This window comes from Epinephelus moara, chromosome 3 (genome assembly GCF_006386435.1).
Source record: "Epinephelus moara isolate mb chromosome 3, YSFRI_EMoa_1.0, whole genome shotgun sequence".
Taxonomy (NCBI): domain Eukaryota; kingdom Metazoa; phylum Chordata; class Actinopteri; order Perciformes; family Serranidae; genus Epinephelus; species Epinephelus moara.
This window is the reverse complement of record NC_065508.1, coordinates 36,722,580-36,740,932: the sequence shown is the minus strand read 5'-3', so window position 1 is coordinate 36,740,932 and position 18,353 is coordinate 36,722,580. Positions and strand designations below refer to the sequence as shown.

The following is an 18,353-nucleotide window of genomic DNA, read 5'->3' as shown; positions in this document are numbered from 1 at the left end:
TTACTTTTGGTGGGAAACTCAGTTGTGGCTCATGTTTTTTTTTTCCTTAATCTGCCTTTGACAACCAACACAAAGATGACATAATGATGAAGGGGCAGCTGTGGCTCAGAGGTAGCGCGGGCTGTCCACCAATCGGAAGATCAATCCCCGGCTCCTCCAGACAGCATGTCGAAGCATGCTTGAGCGAGATGCTGAACCCCAAATTTCTCCCAGTGGCTGTTCCATGTGAGGGAGTGTGTTAAAAACTGAGTAGCAGGTGGCAACTTGTGTGGTCGTGAATGGGCGAATGTGACTCATGGTGTAAAAAGCACTTTGAGTGGTCAGGTGACTAAAGAGGCGTTACACAAGTGTAGGTCCATTTATTTATGTCTTATAAGTATTGATATTCATGCTAATATTTATTAATTCATCCCCAGCAAGGTGTAGTTAGAATTTATGATAATATATATATTACACTTCAACAACTGATATGAAACAAGCTTTTAAAACATTTTCAGCTCTTTACTCAGTGTTAAGAAGTTGGCAGCCCCATCCCATCTACTGTGTGGAAGACAGTCCCAGATGCTTCCCAGAGAAAAACTCTGGGCTGCTCTTGATCAGAGGTGGAGAAGTTAACAAGACATATATTTGCCAAACTAGTCTTCAATAGAAGGTAAAGTAAAAGGCTGAACACTTTTTAAAACTTGTTTCATATTTGTTCTTGAGACATAATATAACTACACCTTGCTGGGCATGGGTCGATTTTAGCACAAGAATATATAACACTTCTGTGGCAGGGAATTCAGCCAGGTTTTAAAATGAATCACACCTCAACTCCATTGACTTTTACTCAAAATAGCAGCGGTGAGAATTTGAGGGTGAATCTCATCACACATTGAGTGTCACCTCATTATGTTTCTCTCTGTCCAGCATTGTTTCTATTCTTCACAAGCGAACACATCTATGTGCTTCAACTGGATAGAGCCGTCCCAACTGTCATAACATGGCATCAAAATTCCTCATTAAAGCACATTCCAGACATGTCAGACAACACCCAAAAAAAAAAAAAAAAAAAATTCAAATCCAGGGATGATTATCAGAGAATTGCCCCAATCCCAGATCACCTTCTGCATTAATTAGGAGGCTGCTGTTCATTTAGCCTTTATTGAATATCAATCCTGCATCATCTTTTTTTAATCCTGCTCCAGTTCTGTCAGAGGGCAGAGGAAGGAAAGCAGGGTTGGGGATTCAGATCAGCCAAAAAAAGAAAAAAAAAGAAAAAGGGAAAAAAAACAGAGCTAGGACTGTTTGTGTGATTGACAGAAGCTTCAGCCAATGCCAGCTGAGCAGAGACCGCCCTCCCCCTCCTCTCCCCCCAATCTTGCAGAGTGCTGGTCCCTCTGTGTGCTGTAGTACGTGGAGGAGAGGGAGATCGAATACTGCGTGAGGAGCCAGCCTCTGTGTGTGTGTGTGTGCGCCGCCAACTACTACTTGCACTGGATTTAAAGCATCTTCACTACAACCCGCAAGTGGGGATGAAAAGCTAACTGACATTCAGGAAAAAGGCAGACAAAGAGGAAAGAAAGCAAAGTGGGCAGTTCTCTGAAGCCCTGTTGTGGAGAGATACAAAAAGAGCGTCTATAAAACAAACCAGCAGATCAGAATCAGCTCTGTTTAGGAAGCATGTATAATTCGGTATGTTTCATCATCCTGTCATGGGTGTTTGCTGTGCTTGTGTTCCCAGGTAAGACTTCTTCTATTCCCCTTGTTTCTGTTATTTGTAAGTCTGTGTTTACATCTTTCTGTCTTGTCTGTGGCTCCCCAGCTCCCGCTAGTACAGAGTGGTGCACTGTTGAGACATATAGCCTTATACTCTCTTTTTTTCCTCCTCATGCTGTCTTTCTCCAAATCATCTGTCAGTGTGACTCTGTGAGGCTTGTTGGGACATCCAAAGATGAGAAGTTTTATCTTAAGTTCATAGAGAAGCTTTCTGTGTTGGTTCAGTCCTGCCAAGGATTCTCCCACAAGGAATGAGGAAAAAGTTCCCTCCACCTCACACACACTTGTCAACTTGTCAGTCTAAAGGAAGATAACATAAAGCTGTAAAGTCAAAGATTTTTTTGCTGGAAATATTAAATCAATCTTTAGCTTGAGTAAATCAATAATTCAATGACAGCTACAGCATCTTATGTTTTTCTAAAGCTCAGGAACATCAATAAATCACTACTTGTCAGACATTAATGGAAAATCTATTTTTACTAGCTGCCATTTAAAAGAAATATTGATCAATTCGTCTTAACAGTGTAGGCAGATATTAATAATGATCAAGGATTATGTCAGTGATGAAACAGCATGTGTAATCAACCCAGATGAACATGCATGTAATGGCAGCATTAGCCTTTAACCTTTAGGCTCTGTTCCCCTCACACAGAGGAGAAGACATTCCTGACAGGGAAAACTGGACTTGAGCAGCTTCGCGGTTGTGTCACAGGGGATCCTGGTGTCCTGGAATTATGTTAAATGAGCCTGACGTCTGAAAATGCAAATATGTGCCCAAAGCACCTGAAGTGAGAAAAATAAGATTTCCTCCCTCAAAGGGATTATATGAAGGAGATTATGTGAAGGCGTCTGACAGGGGAAGAATGTGATGCATGGGTGTATGCATTTACCTTTTATTCTACCAACCCAGGTTCCAAGTCTTGCAAACAAGTTCTATGAGGGAGCTTAGATACATGTGTTGTGAACAGGTAGGGTAGTGGCAGTGTGTTTATAGACTGTATGGCCAATTAGTTACAATCATATCATTTAGTGAATGTTGGGAGAAAGATAGAAAAATTGGCCTCACATTTGATCTCACTTTCAGAGTTTGTACTCCACATACCACAGAACAACTGTGTTGCACAGGGTTGGATGTGTTCCACATTGGCCCTCATTACGTCCATGGCAGTCGTTGTATCACACATTACCAGGCTGGACAGGGTATGACAGATTGGCTCTGGTGCCTGATGGTTGTTGCAGCACTGATGAATTTGGCGGGTGGCATTATAGTTAAATCGGGCAAAGATCAATGGCTTTCTTCACCTTCACTATCAATCTAACACAAGTGCCATGTCTCCATCAGACAGTGGTGGCATTACTGAGCGGTAGGAGCGCACTTATCACCCTGTGAGGTTGGTGTATGTAGGAGGTGTACTCACTCAGGTGAAATTAGAGGTCTTGCACATAGACATGTACAGTGTTAGGGTTGTTAGTGGGAAATAAAGTTCTTTCTTTCATTAAAAAAAAAAGTTATTAATTACTTTCCTTATCACTCCTTTAGAAAAGTAATTAGTGACACTACTTGTCTTGTTTTTGCTTTGTAACCAATAATAATTGCATGGAGCTTGCTCTCTTTGGCTATCTTGTTGCCTTGTTGTTTACATTATTAATGTCTGACAACAGAGGCACATCACACATGCTCATATCAATTAATATGAAACCTTCACCAAATCCACAACAGATGGCATAATCAAAAGTCATTTGGAAAACCATAGGCCCTGTAAGGCAAACTACAGTTTAGCTTAATTGAACATAAGACCAATGGCAAACGTGCAGTAGGCTGGCTGTAACTCAAAGAGAAATAGTGTGAAACTGACATGACGACAAACACAAATATTCAAAAATAGAATAATTACAATCTGGAGCCACTCAGCTGGTTGTGAAATATCTTGATATTGCATGTTCTGACATCAGCTCTCGCTGTTGTCTCATGTGTTGTCCAATGTGGACCCCCTGCAGTATGTGTACCTCAAACTGCATGTGCACTCGGCATGTAACCAATGTACGTGCAGTTTAACAACTGCACTGTAAATAACCAGTTATTTAGTGTTTAATGAACACACAAATGCTTTTTGTATGTGTGAAACTGTCAGTTCTGTGCCCTGAGTAATTATAGTGGCAGTGCTATTGTAAGTAAATCATCAAAAGAAGATGCCTGATTGAGTTTTTATCAGACACAGGAGTCCAAAATGAATCATTAGTTCCCCACTGAAAAAAAAAGACATTATGTGCCCATGTTGTCACTTGACAAGAAATAATCACTAAACCAGAAAGAGTCTGGTGTGCATCCTATTCTCAGGCACGTGTAATATCCTACGAATTAGCACCCCGTGCATGACGTTACGTACTTAAATACAAAGTCAAGGTTTGGGCAAGTTACTGAGGTTAGGTTTTGGAATAGAAAAATGGTGAGAAAGTACCTGTAACCCAAACACCACCCCAACCTCCCTCATTTTTGGATAGGTTCCTTGTTTATTCTTGTCAGCTCCCAAATACATTGGTTATATACAAATTACTCGTTCATGATTATGTGGGATATATACAAATTTTGGTGCATTACTTTTACGTAGGAAAACGTACGAATGATGCACGAGAACAGCCAGGTAGTGTGATCATCACATATTTCCCAGAGTTCTATGAGTGTTAAAGGAATAGTTTGACATTTTGGGAAATTAGCTTGGTCCAACAATCCTTTAAAGAGGCAACAGATAGGATTCAGGTTTTTTTTAGCTTGGCGCCACCTAGTTTCAGTAGTGTTGCGTCGCACTGTTGCAACGACCAAATTGACCGTGGGGATCAGAGCAAGTCTGAGTTTTGGTGACCAATCCATCCACCCAGACCTCCTCCCTCTGAGGACTGTAAAAATGTCACCTGACTTCCTCCCTTTTTTCCATTATAATCCCTATGGCCACTATAGGGCACTGTCACTTCCTGAAATGACTTATGTACTCAGTCTGGTTTATTGGCTTTCTTGCTGAGAGTTAGATGAGAAGATCGATACAGCTGTCCTATTGTATCTGTCTGTTACATATAAAACTACAGCCAGGTTTATAAAGCACATCATCTGGCAACCTCACAGTGACAGTAAGACATCAGGAAGTTCTTGCACCTGCCTTTAGATGCGATGGTAGATGGATTTCTTTACCTTAGGGCTGAGTCTGGCCAGCTGTTTCCCTCTGTTCACAGTCTTTATGCTAAGCTAGGCTAATCAGCTTCTGGCTCTAGCTACATGCTTAACACAGACATGAGCTTTATACCTAAAAGTCATGGCAAGTAAGAGAAGCATAGCTACGACTGGCTAACTATACATTTAAGTGTTGTAGAAATGAGTAGCCCTTTCGTTTTTGATTATGTTATCATGTGCACTTGTGTCAGATTGTTATCACAGCTATTTTGCATCTTCTCTCTACATGTTGTGATTTTTGCAACATATCCTTACAGCAATTTGTATAATATTCTATGAAAATGCACACACAACAATTCTTATGATATATTACAAATTAGCGCCCCACAAATGACGTTACATACTTGCATACATACATAAAGTTAAGTACTTAACGTAAAAGCAAGTAAAGTTGCTAGGGCTAGCCCTTGAAAGTCGGAGATTTGCGTCATCATTCGGGGACCCCTCAGTCGATTGTGATCGCTTCAAGTCGAGCAGTACTTCTGGAGGCGATTTGGTCCCCAGATTTTGCTGCGGAGTGAGCACTCTTGACTTTCATAATACTTTTTAGAACAGACAACTGTAAACACAATGCAGCTGCCTGGAGGAGGAGAGACTCTGCACGGTAAGGCTCCAAGATTATCTTCTCTTGTCTGCTTAGAAGTGGTAAATGTACAGCTCACATCAACTTAATAAGACACAGTCTCTGGCTTTTGTTTAGTATCTAGTGTGGGCAAAGAAATTGTTTCACATTTCCCATCTGTTGTTAGCACAGTTTGCTTGTTTATTATATTGCGTGAATACTGCTGTCACACTCAACGTTTTGCTGAGCCCATTCAAACTTTAAAAGTTTATATGGGTAAAAAAACAAACTGTCGAATGTTCATATTGAACAGCCAAATCTGATTAACTGACATAATTCTGAGTCGGGTACAGCACTCAAAGTTACTGTGGCTGGGTTTTTAACAGAATAAACATGGTGATGATGTACCTTAAAGTGACTCAAAGTTAAACTGTTCTGAACAGTGATCTCTTGGAAAAGTCCTGTGTTTAGTGACCCATCCACCACCTTAACCTGCCATCTAACAAGACCTCATCCTTCTTTACTCTCATCAGGGCATTGGTCACATGACTTCAGCCTTCTGAAATACATGGGGTATCCATGACTTACTGGCTCACTAGTCCCTGCAATATGTAAAAATTTTGGCGCATTACTTTTCGTAGGAAAACGTATGAACAGTGCATGAACAGCCTGAACTTTTACTATAGAAAAGTGTTGGTACCATATAGGGCAACACAAATATCAAGCCTTATCTTCCATGTTCTCTCCCCCCTTTATTCATCCAAGTACGAAATTTTGCTGAGTGTGCATGTTCTTTTCCACGGTGCCCTGTTTCACAGTCATATACATTCTGTACATACCTTCACACCTGGGAGCTGCCCAGTACTGCTACACTTTATCTCACATCTACTGACTGAGCAGCTGCTTCTTACCTGCCTTGCTCAAGGGCACCTTGCCTGTAGCGTTTGATAGAAAGGAAAGTGTTAGGAGATACAGCCACTTTGAAGTTTTGAAAGAGTTTTCTTCTTGTTTACTGTGTGTGTGTGTGTGTGTGTGTGTGCGTGTGTCGGGAGGTACAAAGAAAGAGCTGACTTTGACATAAAACAGTGCAAATGTTTTCCTACGACACTGAGTTGAGGAATGCAGGCCAGGGTGTGTATTTTCTGAATGACATGCTTCGCTGAAACATACACCCTGCTGTTAGTTTTGTTTATCTCTTATTTATTGGGATTAATTGGACTGCCACTCTGACTGTGTTTTGAGTCTGTAAAAGCTTTGCCTTCGTTTTCAATGTTTGCAAAGAGACAAGGAAAATGACCCCGTGCATTCTGAGTTCAGGCGGGTTGAGGAAGTTCCACAACACTCATTTGCATCAGCAAATTAAGCTGTCCAAGAATATATGTGAAAAAAATCACCCAGGTGCAAATTAATGCCCAGTTCAAATGAATTCCATATTCTGGCTTGTACAAGAAGGAATCAATCTATCTCAGGTTCAGCATTCTTAAGTGAGCCTGTCCAAATAGAAGCACTAAGACCCTCTGTTTTCCATTAGTCTGGGCAAAGTGTAATTATGAGGGTGCTTGATGATCCCTGAGCAGTAGCTTATGATATCTGTTCAATTCATAAGAATTGCTGAGTATTGTGTGTGTTTTGACACCCTTTAATACAAAGTATCTTGAAAGAACACTACATTTCTTACAATGTCACATGAAACAGCTTTATCGTCTCATTTTAATTTAATTTAGCCCCATTAAGGAGCACAGTTGCTTTTTTTGCAGGAAAGCAGCCTGAACAGTGAAGCCTAAATCACTTTAGATTGAAAAATGAAAATATTAAGTATGCACAACTAACAAAATTGTTTTGAGAAGTACACGGTCCACTTAAAGGCCATATAGTGTATGCACACAAAGGGCTCTAGTCTAGTCAGCTGTGTTAATCAAATCAGGTTGGGTTTCCATTACGCGTTTCCAAACGTGCCAAACGGTGCCAAACGGTGCCAATCCCCTTTGATCTGACATCAGATGTGACGGGACAGTCGATATAGAGATACATTTATGTGCTGATTGCAGATAGTTGCATTGAATAGTGTTTTTTTGGGTATTTATTGCATTGTTAATGTGCCTGACATTCTGGAAACCTGCCTGTGAGGTTTTGGTGACGTGTGCGCACTGTCTGCCGGTCAGCCAAACTTCGGCTTACACCGGCTGCACTCCGCCTGTGCTGACAGTAGACCTGGTTTCAGCTGGCGAGCTTTTAGCGCACCTTCGGCGAAGCCTTTTGGCACAAAACTGTCACTGCGCCAAGCTGGATCTGTCGACACCTCCCCCTGCTGTGCCGCCACACCCATCTCAGCGCACCTCGGTCTGCCAAACTACCAAACTGAGCGCGCCTCGGGTTGCGCTGCTCGAAACTAGCTCTGCGCGGGGTTCGCCACCCTGCGCCACCCTGGGCTGCGCCGGGAAACTAGAGCCCTATATGTACATACACACCCACACACTCTGATCATGTTTGTGCACTTTTAGAGTATCGGGTAGTTTTATATCACATGAGAGCATTAGAACCTTAAGTGTTTTACAGAAGAAACATCATTTTTTAGTTCTTTACAACACAGTGATGGCGCATTAATGTCTTGGTACATTTGTGGCTTTAGGTTACTCTTAAGAAAACACATTCTCACTCATACCTCGTCACATATCGACGTTTCATCGACATGCAAGGTTCCCTGGGTGCGTTGGTTGTTGAAGTTCTGGGGCGCCGTGTCAACTTCAGCCCGTTACATGCATTGTCTGTTTGAAAAATACACTTCTGTTTTCACAAGAAATGTACAGTGTGCATACAGTCTCTTTCAAAATAAGCGCATTATGTTTGTACAACACCGTAAATTGACATTGTTTTTCCTTCAGCAACAAATGCACATGGTTACGTTTTGCCAACACACGCTCATGGTTGGGTTTAGGAAAAAAGAGCAGGGTTTGGCTTTTCAATCTTACGGGAAGCAAACACCAGCCTCCCGGTCAAAAGTTGTTGGTTGTTGGACTAATCCACCACCCCTCCCGCCCACCCTACTCAGACCTCCGCCACCTTAGCTTTCACTGTTGTCCCACTGCGTTACCAACTGACGCTGCAGGGCGCCAATAAACAATAACAAACGGCTGCATACCATGCCGTCATGAAAGGACGGCTTTTTTACTAGGTGTCTGATGCCAGAAGTCACTGACCAAGTGCCAGTTTTCATTGACTTCGGAGTGAGCCTGAGTTGCTTATGAAGGTTTTCAGTTACATAATCAAATCAGTAAGCACTATACTGTCAGTCATTTTAAGCTGTTAATTTAAATATATCAGTTAACTGCACTTACAGTACTGTGAGTAAATAGTTTGAAAGTAATCTTATGAGTTTTAAAAATGTAAAACCAGCTGAGTAAATAAAAATCCAATAAACTGAAAATATTAAGTTGAATCAACAACTGTTTAGTTAAACTGACACTTAAAGCTACAAACCACAGGTGCTTTCGTCGTAGTTTTAACTGTTAAACAATGCATGCTGGGAAATTCATTTAATGAGTTAACATTCTGCAGCACATTCATTCAAATTGTCATTTCAAGTCAGAAGACTTTACATCAGAAAAACACATGTTCATTTGTTCTGAAATTTTCCCAAAAAATATTGCATGAGATCTAATTTAGTAAAACATATAGACATTTAAGTTAATGAGGGTTAGTTGATTTCGCTAAATTCCTGCATTGTCTTTTGCAGTATATTAATAAAGCAGCATTGCTTAGTGTTTAATGCATGACCTTATTCTAACTACTAACTCATGTTTTCTAAAACATAAAATCACTGACTGCTTTATTAAAAACCTGCCACAATAATGTTGTCACATTTAAAGAGGCAACAGATAGGATTCGTTTTTTTTAGTTTGGCGCCACCTAGTGTCAGTGGTGTTGCACCGCACTGTCGCAATGACCAAATTGACCGTGGGGATCAGAGATAATCAATAATATGACTCTATTAGACTCTAAATTAAATAAAATGTAGGCTGTAAAGCCACCAGTATACCTCTATGTACTGTATATGTAGAATGAGAAAGTGTGTGGACACTCTACTAAATAAATGAGTATGAGAAAGTGTGTGGACACTCTACTAAATAAATGAGTAAAGAGACCGAGCAACAATTACCAGATTATCTGAAGAAAAAACAAATAGTAATGCAAATAATTATACCAGAATGCACAGGACCAGTACAAACAACTCACAGTAAATTATACCAATATGTACAGTATCAGTACAAACAATAGTAGACACAGTGGAATTATACCAATATGTACATGTAAACAGTCCCTATTCTACATAAACAGTACCGCATGGAAACGATGCGGCCGGTTGGAGCTCAAATTGAATGGGAAACAAAGTTCAGTGTTCACTTAGCTGGGCGTAACTTAGCTGGGCGATGTCCGTCGATAGCTGCCTCCGTGAGAAGAGAACAGAAGGAAGGGAGGGGGGTATCACTGTCCGAGGGCTGCCGTAGAATGGCAACGAGGATGTCAGCCGACCAACACTCGCTACCCGGTCCTTGGTTGCGGCGATTTGCGATGCTGGCCAGCTAGGAGTTAACTAGCAGACATGGGGGAAAGTCACACGTGCAAGTCTCAAGCAAGTCCCAAGTTAGTTGTGGTGAGAATCAAGCAAGTCAAGTCAAGTCCCTGCTATAAGTCAAGCAAGTCAAGTCGAGTCATTGCTCAGGTCAAGCAAGTCACAAGTCAAGTCATATGTCACATATAGCAAACATCTCCTCACGATCCGCTAGCTACATGTCCTCTGAATATGCTGTGAAAAAGTCCGGTGTCTGTAGGCAGCCCAGGCTCTGCAAATGGCAACAAAAACATCTGGGTCCAGGCTGCACCAACCAGCCAGAGCGAGACCAGCGAAAGCAAGCACACACACATGAACGTGGTGCCTATGTCTCACGGTCTCACGCAAGCGCGCACACGTGAACGTGGTGCCCAGAGAGGCAGTTAGAACTGCAGGCTACAATGAGGCTAAAAACAGAGTTCAAATAGGGCTCTACGCTAACCTTCTTCACTAGGAGCATGTGCTCCTAGTGAAGAAGGTTAGCAGCACAGAAAGAAATTTAGGAGCGCAGTGAAAATTTTAAATAACATATTTAATAGGAAAACAATAAAATACAAAGGCTCCTCTGGAGCCACCCTCTCCTCCATCATGTGTGTGGTAAGGGCCCAGCACACACACACACAGGGCTACATTGGGCCTACTGCTCTACTATTAGACACAAAGGATGTCTTTAGTCCACTGGCTTTTGTAGTTGGGTCACCTGGCACGCTTAGCTGAGTTCATCGGATGAACTCAGCTAAATTTTAAAAATCTAATTCACGGTGAAGGGTCACGCATTTTCCACCAGTCACTTCAAAAAGCTCAAGGAAAAATATTTGTGGCTACAGGGGGGATCAAAATTAAATAAACAAATAAAATAAAAATCAGCCAGCTAGCTCCATTGTGTTTGATAACATTGTTGAACGTAAACAGAAGTGGCGCCCAACGGTGCTTAGCGTGCCTTTAATATTGAATTAAAGCCAAATCCTTTCGAGTCATCTGTCTCAAGTCAAAGTCAAGTCTCAAGTCATGAATACAAAGTCAAAGTCAAGTTGAGTCTTTTATCAGCGTTAGTCAAGCAAGTCTCAAGTCATCATATTTGCGACTCGAGTCTGACTTGAGTCAAGTCATGTAACTCGAGTCCCTTATCTCTGTTAACTAGCAGCCAGTACAGTACAGTCCTCTCTCGTCTAGCTAACATTTAGCCGTGTTACTTACTGATCCATTAGAAAGAAAGCCAGCTGGACATCGGTGTTGAAGCCTCTTTGGTCACGGAGCTCCCTCCATCTCTTGAACGCCTGACTGAGGTTTACTCTTGTTTTTCCTCTTCTTTTATCACTCTCCTTTTTGCTCTTCTTTGCCTCCTCAGACAGAGGAGCTTGTTTTCTTTTGCTAGGCCTTTTTCACTTGTCTCCAAACTTTGTCCGTCTGTCATTGTGCTCGTGACTCAACTATCTCAACTACCTCATGCCCAACTCCTCATAAGGACTTGCTCCAGTCCCTGATTGGCTGACTGACCAATTTCGCTGACCAATACATGACGCGTTTCCTGCCGTAAAGCAGATTTTTTCAGCGAATTTTTGGCACCGGTGGCAGAAGCTTATTACAAAGATTGCAAAGCCACTAAGTAACCTATGTAAACGCTGATAGTCTGATTATACTGTGGCCACTATCCTGTGCAACCCACATTATTTTCATAATGATATATTTAGGAAAAGATGCTATCTGTTGCCTCTTTAAAAAAATTACATCAGTGTAATTTTTATTGGTTAATGAAGATTTGTGGCCCACCTATATAAAGATTTTTCATTATTACCCCCTTTTTTATTCTGATCTCAGTTCATCTAAAGCAGGAGTTCTAATGAGCACTGAAGTGCTCAAACATTATACAATACCTAGAATTTCCATAGTGAATCTGAAACACATCAAAATAATTACAGATAACAAGATAACATATAATAATGATGTAAGATGTAACTAACTATGTTGTGTTGTGTATATTTTTTTCTCGCAATAGCAATTTATTTGAGCTTTCTTCTTTCTTGTTCCAGGCTCCAAATTAGAGATCATTGATCTCACTATGCCACCTGCTGTGTAACGTCACCATAGAAACTCTGTTATTATTTCTGAGTATCCACCATGCTCAACAAAACCACCCTATCTAAATGAAGAAAGGAATATTAGAGCCTTACATAAAACATATGGAAGTGATGTTACTATTACTCTGTTTTTAAGTTGCGCCTGCATTGTGAGTTAGTTTTTAATTTGTCTTTAAGGACCTTTCGTTGTCTCAGAAGGTCAAATGATCTGCCTGAGCCTGACCTCGGATTACATGCGCAGTCAGAAGCTATTAATGTCATTTGTACTGCAGGTCTGTCTCAGAAGTCATCGGCTCCCACTGTTTTAGAAAATCCATTACAAACAACTCAGAGACAAATTGCTGCATTTGTGAATGTAATCGTCCTCTCAAGTAATTTCAAGTCTTCTGAAGATTTCCACATTTATTACTCCTGCCAAGGGTAACCATGATATGGATGGATTCAAATGGATGAAACAGAAACAACAGTAGCTATGTTACCCATTTTCATTTCTTCTTAGGTAATTCTTTACATTCAAAGCCAGCAGAGTGACACTTTTTTGTGGTCATATACAGAAAAGTGCCTATATTGTTCTTGATGTATTATGTCAGTGGAGCAGCACTTTGTCTCTGAAAACATAGCTGCTTTTGATTTCCCAGAGGTGAGGCACATCTATATTAAAACAGTTGTAATACACAGGTGTGTTTAGACTTTATGTTGGAATTTATAACAATAGAAGTAGACTTACACCAGCGTTATCCTTCAAACAACCTGCTGCTCGGGGCAGACTTTTCTCCGCTCCACACTCTAATTCCTCCTCAATACATGATGCTTCCCTTGAGGCTGCGTATTTATCAAACTGATAGTGGCACAAGATATAGTTGTGGCCAAAACTCCCTCAACTTTTCTGATCTGTGTGTGACTCATAAGGTATAGCCTCTTCAGCTTCAGCTGATTGAGCCATTTATCATAATGACACGCCTACAGTCGACTAGACAACATCACTGCTCGGTTCTGCCCATTGATCCCAAAGACTCAAAATGATGGATTGCAATTATCAGTGAGTCAAATTGGTTGTGAAAATGAAGCTTCAGTTTATTAGCTGTTGATGATCAGTGTATGCATCCGCTTCTACTTAATATTTATACCATCAAATGTCACTTAGCTTAAATTGGGATTGTAAATCATGCTAACCATAGTGCCCTTCATCCCACAGAAAGACCCCAGAAGTCCTGTTTGAAAACAGTTGGAATCACAGCAGAGTTAATGTTATTTTTGCTGCTGTTGTTTTCACCAAAATGTATGATACGTCAAATTTTATGGCCTCATATTACTCACAGTTGACACAACTTACGTCTGTAAAGGAGATGGAAAGTGTGACAATTTATCACCTTGACACCCTTCCTGGGAATCACATCACTCATGCAGCTCTGTAGCACATATTTTGTCAGTATATGTGAAGCAAGGCTCTTCAAACTCCGGAAATACATCAAACGTGCTAAACAGTTTTAGCGGTTAACCCCAATGAAAGGCAAAGCTGCCTGCAGTATTTTTTATGTCAGTGTTGTTCTTGAGATGCAGTGAAGCGTACCTGCACCTGTCATGCTTGCAAATGTGTAGATAATTCCATTTAAAGAAAGTATGCACCTATATATATATATATATATATATATATATATATAAACTCACCTGAGATTTTTGAACATAAATCCTAATCTATTTGAAGTTTATTCTCCCAGCCTTCAGGGAATGAGTCCCTGAAATACAAATGGAAGGAGAGTTTCTTAAAACGTTACTCAAAAACCAGTAACCAAGTCAGATAACACATAATCTACTCAGGTTTAGGACATTGGGGTATTGTCTACAAAGCTTTACAATGGAACAATCATTGACAGTGAGTCACTACTTACAGACAGCCACGACATTGTAACAATAGTGAACACAGACTAGCATTTATTGGAGGGGATATATTTGTGAGAACACTGTCTCTTGGCATCAGTGAACAATCCCAAGAGAGCATTCACTGAGCGTTGGTGGCTGAATGAGAGCATCACAGTCTTTGAATGGGTGTAAGGAATAGATGAATAGGCGATGGATGGCACAAGCAAGTACAAGTATTCAAGTGTCATGGGGCCGCAGGGCTGGGATGCCAGAATCCAGTTGATTTAAAAGGTATTGGTGTCACAGTATGGCAGGGCTCCTCTTGCATACAAATGTGGTCAGCTTCATTTTTCATTCAGAACAAACCTTCATTGACTCATTTATCCATTATTTACTGAAACAAAATGGCTCATAGTACTGTGAAATCAGGATGCCAGTTAGAGCTTTGATTTTCTGCCCTAACTTGATTGGACCCAACCTGACCCCCTGAGACAGAATTGGGACGGGTTTGTGAGATCATGTCACAAATGTCTGTTACTGCACTGAAAATACTTAAAGCTGGCTTTAGCTTGTCATAAATGTTTATATATAAATATATATAAACAAAACAAACAAAACAAAACAAAAAAACACTGGAAATTCTGTTTTTTGACCAGGCTCTGGCCCAAAACGTCTACATGGTATGGGCTCAGGTTGGACTTAGACAGAAGCTATGCAGGTTCATTCATTCAGATAAAGCCCAATATCACAAATCACAATTTGCCTAGGAGGGCTTTAGAGCATACGAAATCCCTCTGTCCTCTGACTGTCACAGCAGATAAGGGTAAACTCCCCCCAAAAAAACCCTTTAACAGGGAAAAAAAAGTTAGAAACTTCAAGAAGAGCAACTGAGGAGGGATCCCTCTTTCAGGATGGACAGACATGCAACAGATGTGGCATGTACAAAGCAGATCAACATCATAAATGTACAGTGATCCATACAACAAAATTATACACAGAGGGAGAGAGAGACAGAGAGAGATGCACGGCAAACAGTAATGACAATAGTTACAATAGCATTCATTTTAGTAATAATATTGTAATAATAAAAGTATCTTGGTAGTATATATGTTATTAGTATTTATTAATATATGATAGTGTATGTACAGTATGCAACAACAATAATCATATGTGTATAATATTAGTGGAAGTATGACTAATAATAAAAACAGTAGTAGGAGGCATCAGGCAGGACCACGGCAGCAGCACAACCACAACCCACAATTCAGGTGTAGCTGCAGTTTGAGGGAACCTGCAAGACAGTGGAGCAAAAAGGCTCCAGAGAAGAAGCCGAGTTAGTGACATGCAGTAACAGGGCATGAATGTTAGCAAATAAAAACGAGCCAGCTTTTCAGAATCTGAGAGCGAGAGAGAGAGAAGGAGAGAAGGGCCCTAACTATAAGCTTTATCAAAGAGGAAAGTCTTAATTCTAGTCTTGAATGTGGAAACGGTGTCTGCCTCCCAGACCGGAACAGGAAGATGATTCCACAGAAGAGGAGCCTGATAGCTGAAGGCTCTGGCTCCTGTTCTACTTTTGGAGACTCTAGGAACCACAAGTAACCCTACATACTTAGGGCGCAGTGATCTAATGGGATAATAGGGTACTATGAGCTAACTAAGGACTATGGACTAATAGGATAGAGTCAGATCATTTAGAGCTTTATAGATGAGATATTTGACTTTGATTTGTAATTCAGTTCTTGATTTTACAGGGAGCCAGTGCAGAGAAGCTAAAACAAGCGAAACAAGATCTCTTCTTAGTTCTCATTCTCATTCTCATTCAGTGCGCATGCCCACAAATTCTGGATCAGTTTTGAGTTTTTAAAAACTTTTTCAGAACAACCTGATAATAAGAAATTGCAGTAATCCAGCCTAGGGGTAACAAATGCATGGACCAATTTTTCCAATTTATGGTGATATTACACAGGTGAAAGAATGCAGTCCTTAAGTTTGTTTTATATGGGATTGAGGGGAAGACAAATTTTGATCAAATATTACTCTGAGGTTCCCTAGAGTAGTGCTAGAAGCCAGAGCAGTACCATCCAGAGAAACTATATCTTAGGATAGGGAGTTTCTGATGAGATTGGGACCAAGAACAATAACTTCAGTTTTGTCTGAATTTAACATAAAGAAATTGACCACATCCAGGTTTCAAAGACATGTTTAAAGTTTAGTTAAGCTGAAGGTTGGGCCTGTTATTTTGGGCCCAATCACAGCTCTAGTGCATATGGCTTTTTGTGCTGCTGCAACAACCTCCATGTACTTGCTGAATGGAAGTAGTCATTTATTAATGTGACTTTAAAGATGGCCATTTTATGTACTTTAACATGTAACATTAATAAGTATTTCAGTGCAGTGGTAAATTTGTCATGTTTTCTAATGGTAATGTAGATTTTTGGTGGTGATTTTCGTCATGTTTTGTCTGTTGTAGGGTTGGGCGATAATATGGTAATAAGGTATCCCGCGGTATCTAAAAATAGCAACGGTATCAGTTTCATTACTGTCATTAAAAAAATCTGCTGCCCATATAGGCCTACAGTGGCCTGATATAATATTAAATATAATTTATTTAATGTCTAAATAATGACTGTTTGTCCAGCACTTATGTATGTGTGGTTGAGTTTTCAATTTAATACTATTACAATTTAAAACTAATAATAGGCTATAATGTTTCTCATAACTGTTGTCGGGAGATGACATTTGATAAAGTTTTTGGATATGACGTTGTCACGTGACTGCTCAGACGTGAGAAAGTGAAGAAAACATGGCAAACCGTGCATCAATCGAGTTGGTCCCCAAAAACCCCACAACTTCACAACTTCTGCAAGCAGCAGCAGGTCCAGTTTCCATCAGAGTGGAGGAGGGAGAAGCGCAACCCGTAACCACCGAAAAACAGATGACTGTGGGCAGTCTCCTTCAAAGAAAAGCCGATGCGGCGGCAGGTCCGGTCGGCACCATACAGGAGCGAGCATGAGCAAAGATAACTGCCTGTTGTCGTGAGCCCGTTATTCAAGGAGACAACAACCTCCTTCTCTGGTGGAAATGTGATGGAGCCAGGCATTTTCCTCTGATGTCGAGGGCTGCCTGAAAGTACCTGTGCGTTTGTGCCATGAGCTCTCCATCAGAGCGCATATTCAGCACAGCGGCCAAAGTTGTCAATCCACTACGTGCCCTGCTCCAGCTGGAAAAAGCAAACATGCTGGTTTGTCTGGCGAAAAACCTTGAATAGTTTTGAAGCATATGATGCTGCTATAGTTATCATTATACTTTGTTTTTATGTCATTTTCAATGAGGAGTAGCCTGTTCTGACGGTCAAAACAGTTGGGACTTGGAGAGTGTGAACTTTTCAAACTAAAGGTAGGCTCTAAAAATAAACCGACGAACAGTATTTCCCGTTGCTTCTCAGGATAGGATTATATATGCCCATTTTCAGTCATGCCTTGTTATTTATTGTTCTGTTTTTCTTATTTGATAAGCCCTAGTACTGGATGCTGTAGAGCTGTGCTTTTAATGTATTTGATTTATGTTGATAGGTTCTAAAAATAAACGATCGGACAGTAGCCGCTGTGGTCGGATACGCTGTATAGCACACATTATCGTTACCGCCGTTGTTAGTTATTGATACTTTTTTGGAAGTGGACTGTAGCCCACAGACAGTGTTGTTATTTCATTCTGTTTGGTTGACTGCTGCATTTGTACTTTTTTTTTTTTAATATTTATTAATAAAAGTTGTTAATGTTGTACATGTTTTGTTGTTATTTTTTCCATGTTTTGTTGTTATTTTTTCAGTATTCTTAGGCCTATGTAATGTTTGTTATTATGTTTCTGAACAGTATAGGCACAAGGCGACATTTTGGCGACTCCCTCTGAGCCCTTTAATGTGATTTTCAATTAGTCACGGTAATACCGTATACCCCGGGAAAATGTGGGGAAGGTTTAACGGTAACAAAATTTGGATACCGCCCAAGTGTAGTCTGTTGTTTGTCATGTGACAAAGCAGAGTTAGTGGGTTTCTGTTGGAATCAGTAAAAATCAGTGGTGTCGTAGCAGGCCATCAGAACGAGCTTAAAGGGAAATTTCGGTTTATTTCAACCTGTCTCCTATCGTCCTAAATTTGTTTCAAGTGACTAATGACATAAAAATAATAGTTAGCATGTTAGCCGTTAGCTTAGATACAGCCGGGGCGCATAGTAGCGTCAGACCTGTTAAAACGTAAGTGAACGG

At 40.6% G+C, this 18,353-nt stretch overlaps 1 protein-coding gene across 1 annotated transcript in view; it reads left to right on the top strand.

Annotated features, from left to right (window-relative positions):
- Positions 1-1,424: 1,424 nt before the first annotated feature.
- opcml (opioid binding protein/cell adhesion molecule-like) overlaps positions 1,425-18,353 on the top strand; it is a 552,029-nt gene continuing 535,100 nt past the window's right edge. Inside the window, exon 1 of the mRNA XM_050036108.1 lies at positions 1,425-1,723. Coding sequence (XP_049892065.1) covers positions 1,663-1,723 — 61 coding nt within the window. The 5' untranslated portion in view covers positions 1,425-1,662. The remainder of the gene's footprint in view (positions 1,724-18,353) is intronic.